Source organism: Pelobates fuscus, chromosome 5, assembly GCF_036172605.1.
Source record: "Pelobates fuscus isolate aPelFus1 chromosome 5, aPelFus1.pri, whole genome shotgun sequence".
NCBI lineage: Eukaryota > Metazoa > Chordata > Amphibia > Anura > Pelobatidae > Pelobates > Pelobates fuscus.
In genome coordinates, this window is record NC_086321.1 from 39095936 (window position 1) to 39111391 (window position 15456).

General features: G+C 45.0%; 1 protein-coding gene across 1 annotated transcript in view; it reads right to left on the minus strand.

Moving 5' to 3' along the window:
• LOC134610648 (baculoviral IAP repeat-containing protein 1-like) overlaps nt 1–15456 on the minus strand; it is a 77962-nt gene that overhangs the window by 62057 nt on the left and 449 nt on the right. Inside the window, 1 exon segment of the mRNA XM_063453716.1 lies at nt 1042–1643. Within this exon segment, the coding sequence (XP_063309786.1) occupies nt 1042–1636 (595 nt within the window). The 5' untranslated portion in view covers nt 1637–1643.

Genomic DNA, 15456 nt, shown 5'->3' on the forward strand with positions numbered 1-15456 from the left:
GACCTGCCAAAGATGGGGTACATTGACGTTGTGGCAGGCTTATGCAATGTATGATCATATAATGTAACTAAATCCCCATTATTTTTTGCCTAGATAAGGTGTTTTTAAATAAAACCTTTTAAAAACTAATAAAATCTATCAACATTGAAGTTGCTGTTTAGTAGATAGGAGAGTGCGCTGGATCTTGTGTATTGTTTATTGTGTATATATATATATATATATATAGCACTCCAAGGACTTAATAAAAATTAACTTTTATTACCTTCATTAAAACAGCAAATTATCAACGTTTCAGCTTGATCCCCTCAAGCTTTCGTCAGGACAGCAAAAGCTTGAGGGGATCAAGCTGAAACGTTGATAATTTGCTGTTTTAATGAAGGTAATAACAGTTAATTTTTATTCAGTCCTTGGAGTGCTATCTTTGATATTTTTCTACATTTTTGGCTGACAAGCACCGGGCAACTAGATTTTCCATAGGTGGAGTGCAAGATTATTTTTGTTTTTTATATATATATATATATATATATATTTGAACATTATGAGATCACTTTCAAGTATTGTGTTTTTCACTTGATGTTGCACACTTTAATTTATTTTGTTTTTTTATTACTCCTCTTGCAATATGCCGTGGGCACTCTTGGGAAGTAGAGGGTGTGAGAATGTGAGCTGATATTCCGGTGGATAACCCAACCAGAAGAAGCAGAATCAGGTATTTGTATCACAATCAACAGCTCTCCTGCTCCCCATTACCAGTATAGGTAGAGAGGGCATGGCTCTTCATTTACTGATAGCATGTGTGTGCAAGTTGTCTAAGCTATCTAAACATGTATTGTGTGGTTAGTTTTGTATGTGTAAGAGATCATGTATAGGGGTTGGCGGTACATAGACCGGCTGGGGCAGCCAAAAATATAATACTAAATATACTTCTTTCTAATTAATACAAATGGAAACAAAAAAATATATAATCTGCCTAAATAAATACATGTTAAAATTACAGTGGCCTTTGAAGAGGTTTAGCCAATAATATTTTAATGCCCTCACCAGTAAAGCAGAATCCTGCTCTGGCAAGTTCAGCTGGTTGAGTCCTGGCATAGAAAGGCCAGCCAGAAAAGGTTGTTTGCCTTGATTCCTCTGTTGTGAACTGAGCAGTGGGCTGTAGATTTGTGCCATCAGTCTCTGACTGTTGAACACGCACTTCATACTTGGGGATGTTGCCAACATCTTTGCCTTGAATGAACATGCATGTAGGATTGTGTTTCACATGATCTTCATACGGAGGGGTTCGTAGGCTCGTTGTACAGAAAACAAGGCCACAGCAGAAGCACTGGACACTGTGCTCCACTCCAGTGAAATAAAATCCTGCGTTGGCCATCAACTTTGGACACCATGATGAAAGTTTTATATATGAGTGGAAAGATTTCAGCCTCCTGGTTTCACTTCTCATGAATGCATTGTAGCTGTTCCCCAACTGCTGGCGTATGGCTGCATATTTCGCATTATTTTTAGCAGCAAGTTGATGAAAGTCCGCATTTACAAAATACATTGATTTTTCCATCTCCAATGGATTACACTCTTGAATGTTCATTACATCCACTTTCTCATCTTCTGGTTCTCTCAGATCCTCAGAGGAAGCCATTCTCAGTCTAGAATAATATTATGGAGAAGTGTTGAAAAATCACATTGACATCACTAACCACTGCTCATCCTATACATCACGGAGGCTTAATCACTAAGCTCCAAATTGCAGTAAATTGAATTCTGAATGGCAAAGTGTAGGTTATATTAGCTGAGCTGAAATAAATGCTCCTACTGAGCCATAGTCACAGCTTGAATATTTTAAACTAAATGTTGCTATTAGGATTACAATTTAGAGTTTAGTGAAGAAATGCCCCTAATCATTCGGATATCATGCCCTATGGCAGGGTTTGGACAAACAAAAGATCTCCAGATGTTGTAGAACCAACATTTAGAATAGCAAAGCATCATGAAAGTTATGGACTTACTAAGCATGATATGTATGATTTTTTTCCATTAATATTTACCCAACCTTTGTAACAGGCATCGGCAACCTTCAGTACGCCAGATATTCTGGACTACATTTCACCTGACGACTTGCCAGCAATATGGCTGTGAAAGCCGTATGGGAGAAGTAGTCCATAACATCTGGAGTGCTGAATGTTGTCTACCCCTGCTTTATAAGAATCAGACATGCCCTGCAGTTTTGTAGAGCCCTAAAAAAACAGCAATGTTCAAAAAATATATAAATAAATATTTATTTTTATTACATTTTTTGGTCAATACATTTTTTTATTGAGGTATATGTGCGTCAAAAAGCATGCATAATACAAAATAATGTTTTGTAAGTGCAATATATTATGGAATTTCTAGTTACACAGACTTGAAATAATTTCTCAATTTTAAAAGTTAAAGAAAATAACAGAATATTAGCAAATTCTCAACAAGAAAAATAAATGAATAAAAACTAGCAGTTGACATTGCTGAGGTAAGGAAAAAAAACACCAAGAAGGCACATAAACAAATAAAAAAAATTAACAAGCTTGCCGAGCCTAATATTAAAGTCCTCCAAAAGGACCATTTGGGCTAGGTTTGAAAAAAAGTCAGGTCTAGTCAAGTCCTAGCCTTGAAAAAAGCAGTCACCTATGTTGTAAAAAATTAATGTGATAAAGGCTCACTGGCACCAACAGCAACATTGGTGAAGAAGAGTCCATGCATGTCCAGCCAAGTACCAAGACACTTCCCCTTGTAAATAGAAAAGTACCTCGATAGACTGTCGCTAAGATGATAGAGAGGCCTTCTGGACTACCGAGGCTGTGGTGCAGAAGCAGGCCACACAGATTTCCCACATAGTGTCGATACCTTCCCATGGTTGTGACCCATTGTCAGGTCTGGAGCATACTGTGGAAGACTCTGAGGACAGGAGGAATTCCTCAACTAGATGATGGTAAATTGCAGATGAGAGGCTAATGTCATCCAGCGAAGAAGCAAAGATGTATTAGAAGGTGGCTAACCTTAGAAGTCCAAGGGACACATGGCATCTGCCATATTGTTGCACTGTTGCATGTAGCCACAGAGGGGAACAAGGCACACTCAAAAGGCCACCAATTGTCCAGAAAGCACCAAGCTAGGAGATCGGCCACCCTCCTGTCCACAGGCTGCTCTAGGCCACAAACGTAAACTTGAAAACTGTGGTCAAGTCACTCCAAAGCCAGACAAGGGTGGTCCCTTAACTTAAAAGTAATAGCTATAGAACTTAATATAATAGCTTGCAATTTAGGCTTAATTTCACGTTTTTTCAGAAGAGCTCCACCAACATGCCCCTGCTTAAAAAAAATAATAATAATAATATTTAAAAAGCTATTAAACTGGAATCCAGCAGGTAGCCTGAACTGGCCACTGTGTAATCATAATCCATGATGCTCACTGTCCAATTGTGCTATGATCTGTCAAATGCTTCTCTTTGAGAAATTGCATTAGCATAATCATGCTCTGTGTGATCATGTTGAACATGTAGCCTTTCAAAAGTTGAAGGGTGTGAAGGAGGAAAAGGCGTGTTTTCAGCAAAAATTTTTATATTTATATACAGGGCCCGAGTCCTGCAGGAACGCGTGGGAACGGCGTTCCTGCACTTTTTTCACAGCAGGAACGCCGTTCCCCCTGCAGGCACTCAGGGGGCTGCAAAAAATGCTGCCCCCAAATGCCCTCTGTTCCCCCTGTCATGGGGGGGGCACCTGATTGCCTGCCTGCCCCCCCCCCTCCCCCCCCCACGGGCTGCTCTCTCCCTGTCAGACGCGGCGAGGGAGCTGTGTCCTCTCTGCTCCCTCTCGCCGTGCGCCGTTTTCTGATGCAGGAAGCCGGAATATGACGTCAATCAGGTGCCCCCCCCCCCCATGACAGGGAGAGAGCAGCCCGCCTCACTGCAGCCCCACTGGACCCCAGGGACCCATCCATGCCAGCTTTCCTAAAAGGTAGGGAGGCTGGGTGGGTGGGCAATGTTAATTTGTATATATGTATGTCTGTTAGTGTATGTGTATGTGTATGTCTGCTAGTGTATGTGTATGTCTGCTAGTGTATGTGTGTGTGTATGTCTGCTTGTGTATGTGTGTGTGTGTATGTCTGTTAGTGTGTGTGTGTGTGTATGTCTGTTAGTCTATGTATGTATGTGTGTGTATGTCTGTTAGTCTATGTGTGTGTATGTCTGTTAGTCTATGTGTGTGTATGTCTGTTAGTCTATGTGTGTGTATGTCTGTTAGTCTATGTGTGTGTATGTCTGTTAGTGTATGTGTGTGTCTGTTAGTCTATGTATGTGTGTGTATGTTAGTTCATGTCTGTTGGTGTATGTGTGTGTTTGTGTCAGTGTGTGTGTGTGTGTGTATGAGTGTATTTACGTCTGTTAGCGTATGTACGTGTGTGTGTATGAGTGTATGTGCTTCTGTTAGTGTATGCATGTTTGCGTGTATGTGCGTCTGTTAGTGTATGCATGTTTGCGTGTATGTGCTTCTGTTAGTGTATGCATGTGTGTGTGCGTATAAGTGTATGTGCTTCTGTTAGTGTATGCACATGTTTGCGTGTATGTGCTTCTGTTAGTGTATGTTTGTAAGTGTCTGTCAAATCAGTGAGAGTCTGTTTGTCATTTAGTGTGTGTGTGACTATTAGTGTGTGTCTGCCTTTGTGTTTGTGTGTGTCTCTGTCAATGAATGAGTGTGTGTCAGTGAATGTGTGTGTGTGTCAAATCAGTGACGTCTGTGTGTTTGTCACTGAGTGTGTGTGTTACTGTCAGTGTGTATCTGCCAGTGTGGGTGTCTGTCAGAGAGTGTGCTTAGAGGGACACTATAGGCACCCAGATAACTTCAGCTCATTGAAGTGGTCTGGGTGCAGTGTCCCAGTCCCCTTAAACCTGCAAGTGTAATTATTGCGGTTTCTCAGAAACTGCAATAATTACCTTGAGGGGTAACTCCACCTCTAGTGGCTGTCTATCAGACAGCCACTAGAGGGACTTTCGGGTGGTTAGGTGACCAAAAGTCGCCTAACTGATGCTGGACGTCCTCACCCTGTGCATGAGGACATCCAGCATCTGCTAAATACCCATAGGATTTTAACCCCATCAGTGTCGAGTGGGGAGGGGAGGACATGAGGGAGGGGGGGCACTACAGGGAATTATAGTGCCAGGAAAACAGCTTTGTTTTCCCGGCACTATAGTATGTCTTTAAAAGGAGCAGGAAAAGGTGGAGTCTAAAGAGGAAGGGGTGGGTTCTTAATAAGGAAGCGGTGCGCCCTTGACAGGAGGGGGGGTGTAAATTTAGATTAGGGGGTTCTCCGGTATAGTCATGCCTAGGGCAGCACAAAATACACCACTGTGTGAGTGTCTAAGTATGTGTGTGCGTCTGTGAGTGTCTGAGTGCATGTGTGTGTCTGTGAGTGTATGTGTGTGCACGCGTTTATATATGCATACGAGTGGGGTTTTTTTTTGGTGGGGGGAGTTCCCACACTTTTTTCCCCAGGACTTGACCCCTGTTTATTTATATATATATATATATATATATATATATATATATATATATATATATATATATATATATATATATATATATATATATATATATATATATATATATATATAGAAAAAAAGACCTTGCACTCCAACTTACATTTTAACAGACCCGGTGCTCGATTGCACTAGATAGATACAGCCAAAAGAAATCAGCACTCCCAGGATTTATTCAAAAAACAAAAACTTTTATTTATTCCAACGGTCAACGTTTCAGTTCCGCTAGGGAACTTTAATCAGGACAGAATACAAACCATGGAGAACACATTAGTGAGTACAGGATGTGGGTGTTTCTTTTAGGAATGTTGTGTGGGTATATATTCTTTCATGTTGTCACTGTGAATTGTTTGTCCTGATGAAAGCTCCTTGTGAGAGCTGAAATGTCGACACTTTTATGGATGGAATAAAAGTTAAGATTTACTTCAACTGCTCAAGTCCTTGGAGTGTGTTTTTTTCCATTATCTACATACTACTTTGCCAAACCAGCACCGGGCACCATTACTATCAGCAGGAGTGCAAGCCCCTACATACATGTATGTATATACATACCAACACAGTTATGGTGGGGAAAAAAGTGTGGAAGAAAACCCCATCCACCTGAGGTAAGGGAATAGTTCATACAAATACACACACCAATCAAGCCATAAGAATTGCTTTTCCCACAGAAATCAAATCTCACTTTACCAGTGCTCTAACTACTGCAAGGGATTCTGGGTAGGCATATGCAAATTAGCTCAACAAAGAATTTTTGCCTCATAATTCCACTTTATACATGGATTCCTTGGAGTATGTGTCTGCTGTATACAACAGTTTGAAACAACTCAGGAAGAGGAGCAAAGCCGGTGAACCACTCATGGACAGCTGTTGTTAAAGGGACTCTCCAGTGCCAGGAAAACAGTTTTCCTGGCACTGCAGGACCATACAGTGTCTCCCTCCCTCCCACCCCCATCCCAAGTTGCTGAAGGGGTTAAAACCCCTTCAGTGACTTACCGGAGTCCAGTGCCGATGTCCCTTGGTGCTGGGTCAGGCTCTACCTACTCTCCTCCCCGGCCGACATCAGCCGAGGCAATGGCCACGCACGCGCAATAGACCTCACCATAGGAAACCATTATTTAATGTTTTCCTATGGGGATTTTGGTGACGCTGGAGGTCCTCACATAGCGTGAGGACGTCTAGCATCATTTAACACACTTTTTGTGTTCTAAGAACACGGAAGTTCCTCTAGTGGCTGTCTGGTAGACAGCCACTAGAGGAGGACTTAACCCTGCAAAGTAATTATTGCAGTTTATAAAAATTGCAATAATTACACTTGCAGGGTTAAGGGTGGTGGGAGTTGGCACCCAGACCACTCCAAAGGGCAGAAGTGGTCTGGGTGCCTAGAGCGTTCCTTTAATGCAACTCATAAGCATGAGGTTGGTTACTGGCTCGCTGGTTCTTTGTTGAGCTCATTTGCATACGCCTACCCAGAATCCCTTGCAGTAGTGAGAGCACTGTTAAAGTGAGATTTCTGTGGGAAAAGCAAGTCTTATGGCTTGACTGGTGTGTGCAGGGCCAGCGCTTACCAAGGGGCGCCGCAAGGAGCGCCGGCTCACTCATGCTGCAGCCGCCCGAGTGCTCTGTAGAGAGCCTCAGGCGCTGCAGCTTTGCCCGGGCTGGTGCGTTCATGAGGGCGCACCGCCCGGGTGCAGCATGAGGAGAGGGGCTGACAGGAGGGAAGCGCTCAGCGCTCCCTCCTGTTACTCCCTCACTGTAGCGTGGCCGAGCCCTGTATGGTCCGCGGGTACAGGGAGCATCTGTCTCCTGTACCCAGCCGGACTAACAGGAAGTGTGCACTTCCTTTTAGTCTGGCCGGGTACAGGAAACAAAAGCTCCCTGTACCCGCGGACCATCCAGGGCTCGGCCACGCTTCAATAGAGGTAAGGGGGAGAATTGACAGGGAGGGAGGGGGAGAAAGAGAGTGACAAGGGAGGGAGGGGGAGGAAGTGAGTTACAAGGGAGGGGGAGAACAAGAGTGACAAGGGAGAGGGAGAAAGAGAGTGACAAGGGAGAGGGAGAAAGAGAGTGACAAGGGAGAGAGGGGGAGAAAGAGAGTGACAAGGGAGGGAGGGAGAGAGGGGGAGAAAGATAGTGACAAGGGAGGGAGGGAGAGAGGGGGAGAAAGAGAGTGACAAGGGGGGGAGAAAGAGAGTGACAAGGGGGGGAGAAAGAGAGTGACAAGGGGGGGAGAAAGAAAGTGACAAGGGAGGGAGGGAGGGGGAGAAAGAGAGTGACAAGGGAGGGAGGGAGGGGGAGCAAGAGAGTGACAAGGGGGGACAGAGGGGGAGCAAGAGAGTGACAAGGGAGGGAGGGAGGGGGAGAAATAGAGTGACAAGGGGGGACAGAGGGGGAGAAAGAGTGACAAGGGAGGGAGGGGGAGCAAGAGAGTGACAAGGGAGGGAGGGGGAGCAAGAGAGTGACAAGGGAGGGAGGGGGAGCAAGAGAGTGACAAGGGAGGGAGGGGGAGCAAGAGAGTGACAAGGGAGGGAGGGGGAGCAAGAGAGTGACAAGGGAGGGAGGGGGAGAAATAGAGTGACAAGGGGGGACAGAGGGGGAGAAAGAGTGACGAGGGAGGGAGGGGGAGAAAGAGTGACAAGGGAGGGAGAGAGATTGACATCCATCACACACACACACAATCACACAATCATGCAACCCTTACACACACAGAAACACACAATGCATTCCTTACACACACTCAATGCACCCAGGGGCGTACCTAGAGTATTTGGCACCCGGGGCGGGTCCTATTTTTGGCACCCTCCCCCCCTCAACTTTAAATGTAAAAAACAACCAAAAATGTTTTAATTTATTTAGCACTGAGCAGTGTTTGTGTGTGAATGTATGCATGTTTTTGTATGGAGTATGAGTGCTTGAATGTAGGGGTGTGTGTGTTTGTATGTAGTGTTGGTGTTTGAATGCAAGCATGCATTTGTGTGTTGTTTGGTATTTGAATGCAGTGATGTGGTTATATATAATGGTGTGGTTTGTATGTAGTGTTGACGTTGAAATGCATGAGTGTATTGGTGTGTAGTGTTGGCGAGATTTTGAGATGTCTGCACATATACACATACACGGACATACACACATTCAGATACATATACACACACGCAGAAACACCGTGCTCTGCATGCTGGCATCTGACAACACATTTGCATATAATTCACATTAGCCACCCAGATTTCTTGTTGTGGGCTGGCTGACACCTCTTAACTTCGATCATTGTTTAGCAGATAACTTCCCTATTTGCTATCCTTATGTGAGCTTGCCATATTTAAGGAAACCAAATAAGGGAACTATCTGCTAAACAGCACCCTCATTTTGTATCTTTAAATATGGAAATCTCACATACGGGCACCAATTCAGGGAATTATCTACTAAACAGCTAAAGGATCAAAATTAAAAACGCCCTTTTCTTATTTTCAGTTGTTAAGTAGATAAATCCCTTATTTGTTATCCTTATATTAGATTGCAATATTTAAGGACACCAAATAAGGGAGCATATACAGAGATACACACAATCACACACCAATCACAGATATACACAAACACAATCACAGACCCACACACATACAATCACAAACACACAATCACATACACACACAAACATTATATACATACACACATATAATAAATAAGAGGTCCACCCAGCCTCCCTACCTTGCTCTAGAAGGGCTGGAGTGGATCCTCAGTCCCTGGTGGTCAGTGGTTGCTGCTGGGATCTCTGTGCTCTTCCTGCACAGGCCCCTCACACGCCCTGTAATGACGCCGAGGCCGCGATGACACCATATCCCGGCTGCCGTCTTACTGCAGGGCGAAGACCGTCAGACACAGTCAGATGCACACAGTCCCACACACAGTCACTCACACACAGTTACAGGCAGACAGTCAAACACACGCACGCAATCACAGGTAGATAGTCACACATACACACAGTCACACACACACACAATCCCAGGCAGACAGTCACACATACACACAGTCACACACAATCACAGGCAGACAGTCACACACACACACACACCATCACAGGCAGACGGTCACACACACACACAGGCAGACAATCACACATACATAAACACACAGTCACAGACAGTCACACACACACACAATCACAGGCAAACGGTCTCATACACACACAGTCACAGACAGTCACACACACACCATCACAGGCAGACGGTCTCTTACACACACACACACACACACGCAGACAGTCGCACACACAGTCACAGACAGTGACCAAATAAGGGAGCTATCTACTAAACACATACACAGAGATACACACAATCCCACACATAATCACAGATATACACAAACACAATCATAGGCAGACAGTCACACATACACACACAGTCACAGACAGGCACACACACACACAGAGTCACTCAGACAATCACAGGCAGTCACTCACACAGTCACACACAGCACACACACAGTCAAAGAAAGTCACACACACAGTCGCACAGACAATCACACACAGACAATCACAGGCAGACAGTCACACACACACACACAGTCAAAGACAGTCACAATCACAGTTACACACAGCACACACTCTCTCACTTACAGTAAGCTTGGGCTGGAGGAGGAGTGGGTCCAGTCCCTCCTGTGCTGTAGTTGGGGAAGCAGGACTCCTTCCTGCTTCCCCTCTGTGTGCAGCAGTATGAGGCTGCATTTAGCTCCGCCCCCACATCCGGCTTGGCTCCGCCCCCACGGCCGTTCTGGCTCCACCCCCAAATATCCGTGCAGATCTCCTGCTTGCTCCCAGCCCCTGCGTGTGAGCTGTGTCGGCTGCCCGGCGCCCCTGCTGCTATGGACACCGGTGCAGCCACACAGCTCACTGACCCCCAAGCCTGGCCAGCCCTGGTGGCACCCCCTTGCATCATGGCACCCAGGGCGGACCGCCCCCTCTGCCCCCCCTTAGTACGCCACTGAATGCACCCCTTACAGAAGCACACACTGCATCCCGTACATACACAGAAACACACCTTGCAGCCCTTACACATACAAGCACAGATTCACAGAATGCATTCCTTACACACATATCAGGACATCCCCTACACACTCCACCCCCTGTGAACAAACTCATTGGTGGAACATGAAGGTGGAACCTGGGACCCAGACCTTGAGCTGTGTAAAGGGCCCCAAAAAAAGGGAGCTGCTTCCCGTTCTCCCAGAATATTGATTTTTGTGACCACAGTTACAAACAGCCTCCAGAGATCCTGTTCTACACCAGACCAGTGGAGCCAGACTGCAGCTAGAGCCCATCATCATCCTCATCTGCTTGTAAGTAGACAATCTAGTATATTATTCGTGGCACTAATCTCTAATTTACCTCACATTAAAGAAACACTATACAGGGAGTGCAGAATTATTAGGCAAGTTGTATTTTTGAGGATTAATTTTATTATTGAACAACAACCATGTTCTCAATGAACCCAAAAAACTCATTAATATCAAAGCTGAATATTTTTGGAAGTAGTTTTTAGTTTGTTTTTAGTTATAGCTATTTTAGGGGGATATCTGTGTGTGCAGGTGACTATTACTGTGCATAATTATTAGGCAACTTAACAAAAAACAAATATATACCCATTTCAATTATTTATTTTTACCAGTGAAACCAATATAACATCTCAACATTCACAAATATACATTTCTGACATTCAAAAACATAACAAAAACAAATCAGTGACCAATATAGCCACCTTTCTTTGCAAGGACACTCAAAAGCCTGCCATCCATGGATTCTGTCAGTGTTTTGATCTGTTTACCATCAACATTGCGTGCAGCAGCAACCACAGCCCCCCAGACACTGTTCAGAGAGGTGTACTGTTTTCCCTCCTTGTAAATCTCACATTTGATGATGGACCACAGGTTCTCAATGGGGTTCAGATCAGGTGAACAAGGAGGCCATGGGGGGCGGAGCCTGACCGGAGAGCCGACTAGACGCACAATCTATGAGCTCCCGAGCCCGGTCCTGATTTACAGCGGAAAACGGGGGGAAAATCCCAGACCCTGAACCCCAACTTACCTTACTCGACGACGCCAAAGACGGGGAGCAGAATGATACCCCACACACCCGGAAAGAACGCTGGATCGGTAGATCGGAGGCTTGGGGCCTACACGACGCGGTGCAGGGGAGAGGCGGCCGCTCTCCCTACTCATCAAAGCGTGCGGCACCTGAAGTATCGGGCCTCTCCTCCCCCCCCAGGACCGGTGGGGGTTAACCCGGTCCAATCACCCGCAATCTATGGACCCACACAGAAAACTGGCGACCTGGAAACCCGCTTGCAGGAGGCTCTAGACGGGGACGAAGCCAAGATGGCCGTCTATCGTAGGCCCACGAGGCGGAGCACACGTGCCCGACAAGCAACGGACCCTTTACTGGCACTCGATCGGCTCTGCACGAGCCTCCGGGCAATGCTGCACGATCGCGGAATGGCTCACAGATTGGCTGCCAAGCTGGTGGCCACATGGCTCCGTCCGAAAACCCGACGCCTCCACTACAGGTACTCTCCGCAGGCACCCAGAAAGGCCGCCACGATCCGCAGCGACAAGCGACCCCACAGACCTGAACAGACGTCTGGCTGTCTGGGCAAACGCACGGACCCACATATGCATGAGAGAAGCCACGCCAAATACGGCCCCCACACTAGTCACTCACCTGATCCGGGAACCAGGAACCCATGCCATCCCCTTAACGAGAAAACGCAGGACAGTCCCGAGACCTCAGCAGCATATCAGGGACCGACAGCGACGCCACCAGCGACGAAACCCACCTACAGACACCCGGGGAGTGGGCACCGAAAGGGCAGGGGCACCTCAGCGCCAGCACAGACACCACCACCCCACCACACGAGCAGGCCACTCCCGAAGAGGATAAAGACAGATGCAGCTACAGACCAAGCTTCAAGGTTTGGGGCCTTGCTGGGGACTATGGGACCCTCACTCATTCTCTGCCGAGATGGTGTGGGTTAAACTGGACTCGAACTGCATAGCGTTGCAGGCGGCAGGACAACTCAGCTTGCATAACAGAGCATTCTCTTGTCGTTTTGAGAGACCCCTGCAGTCTCTAATCTCAGTTAACCCTATGCAGCTCCTGCTAAATAAATCTGTTACAGCCTAATTATCATTAGTTCAGTCACATGCCGAGGAAGTTTTATGTAATCTAATATGCTCATTTACTTTAGCAATGACTTAACGGCATGTTATATTTAACAGTCACTTAGTTAGCAAACTACTGTACCTTCAGCCTAAATTTTTATTTTGTAACCCAAGCCTCAGTCCACAACATGGGTGTAAAGCTTGTCATTCCTACATATTGTTATTAAGTTTACCACAAGTTCTGCAAATCACATTGTAAGCATTAATGTACCTTTTTTGAGTAGTGATGTGTCAGGCACTGTAAGTTCTCTACTTTTCTGCCTATTTTGATTTACATTGTTAGCCTCCTGTCTACTCATGTGAAACCAACTGTTTGACCTCTAATATTTTAACATGTTCCCAACCGGATCTTCAGATCCATAGCCTGCATTTTATTTAACTGATCGATACTTATAACATTTAACCAAATGTTCCACCGCTGTTACTTTAACCTGGGAGCTTCTTATCTACACATGTAAAACCAACTGTAGGACCTCTAATATGTTAGCATGTCACCTACCGGATCTTATGATCCTTAGCCTGTATTCCCTAACTAAGGTTTTAACGACAAACATTTAAAAAAAAAATTGAGGCACCGCAATTCAGGAAATGTCATTTAATCTTGCCGTACTGACCCTATACTGTAATTCATGTGAACGTTTCCCCCAATTTCTCTTATGTATCCCATCTTATTTGCCTCTAATAAAAGAAAGATTGACAAAAAAAAAACAAGGAGGCCATGTCATTAGATTTTCTTCTTTTATACCCTTTCTTGCCAGCCGCGCTGTGGAGTACTTGGACGCGTGTGATGGAGCATTGTCCTGCATGAAAATCATGTTTTTCTTGAAGGATGCAGACTTCTTCCTGTACCACTGCTTGAAGAAGGTGTCTTCCAGAAACTGGCAGTAGGACTGGGAGTTGAGCTTGACTCCATCCTCAACCCGAAAAGGCCCCACAAGCTCATCTTTGATGATACCAGCCCAAACCAGTACTCCACCTCCACCTTGCTGGCATCTGAGTCGGACTGGAGCTCTCTGCCCTTTACCAATCCAGCCACGGGCCCATCCATCTGGCCCATCAAGACTCACTCTCATTTCATCAGTCCATAAAACCTAAGAAAAATCAGTCTTGAGATATTTCTTGGCCCAGTCTTGACGTTTCAGCTTGTGTGTCTTGTTCAGTGGTGGTCGTCTTTCAGCCTTTCTTACCTTGGCCATGTCTCTGAGTATTGCACACTTTGTGCTTTTGGGCACTCCAGTGATGTTGCAGCTCTGAAATATGGCCAAACTGGTGGCAAGTGGCATCTTGGCAGCTGCACGCTTGACTTTTCTCAGTTCATGGGCAGTTATTTTGCGCCTTGGTTTCTCCACACGCTTCTTGCGACCCTGTTGACTATTTTGAATGAAACGCTTGATTGTTCGATGATCACGCTTCAGAAGCTTTGCAATTTTAAGAGTGCTGCATCCCTCTGCAAGATATCTCACTATTTTTGACTTTTCTGAGCCTGTCAAGTCCTTCTTTTGACCCATTTTGCCAAAGGAAAGGAAGTTGCCTAATAATTATGCACACCTGATATAGGGTGTTGATGTCATTAGACCACACCCCTTCTCATTACAGAGATGCACATCACCTAATATGCTTAATTGGTAGTATGCTTTCGAGCCTATACAGCTTGGAGTAAGACAACATGCATAAAGAGGATGATGTGGTCAAAATACTCATTTGCCTAATAATTCTGCACTCCCTGTAGTCCGCAGAACCACTGCAGCTTAATGTAGTGGTTCTGGTGTCTATAGCCTGTCCCTGCAGGCCTTTTAATGTAAACACGGCGGCACTGCAGCACTGGCGTTAGTTAACATGGCAGATCATATGGGTAGGGCATTGTGATGTCACATGGGGGCGGGGGAGCGGCAAACTTTACTTTTGCCTAGGGCGGCAAAAATCCTTGCACCGGCCCTGGGTGTGTGTATTTGGGTTAAGCAATGTATTAACTATATATATTTATTTTTATATTGCCAGAGAAAATTAACAGCATCTATACACTAAAAACATTACTTTACGATGTTGTGTTTTTTGGTGCCTAGAGTGTTCCTTTAAGCGAGAATTGTAACATTTGCAGAATTAGTACAGTATTGTAACAAAATCAAAAAGTACATAATCGTTCTGCTAGCTTGTTCTTCTATTGTTTTTGGGTTTTTTTTTGTGCACGTTTTAATACTATATTTGAATAAAGCAGTTACAAAACTTTTTTGTCTTAAATATTTCCTTTAAATATTAAAACTTGATGTATTCCAATCTGTTATATTAACCCCTTAAGGACACATGACATGTGTGACATGTCATGATTCCCTTTTATTATAGAAGTTTGGTCCTTAAGGGGTTAAAAAGCATGTAGCTCTAAAAACAATCTTTTGTATTTGTAAATTGCATTTCCTCAAGTCTCAATGGTTAATCGTATATCCAGCAATAAACAAGAAGCAGTACAACCTACTCTAAGAATTATAAAAAATATTTAAAGAAACTCAAAGCACCATAACCAATACAGTTTGTGGCCTGGCGCCCCTCCATTGTAAGTGGTAAAATCATTGGCACTGCTTGCCACCTCCCTCCACGGGAAGTGAGAGCCAAAAGCGACTGTTAGCTCACCTGAACCCCATCCTGAAGTGTAGGGGGGGGGGGGGAGGGATTAGAAATCACATCATTCTAAAAGAGTT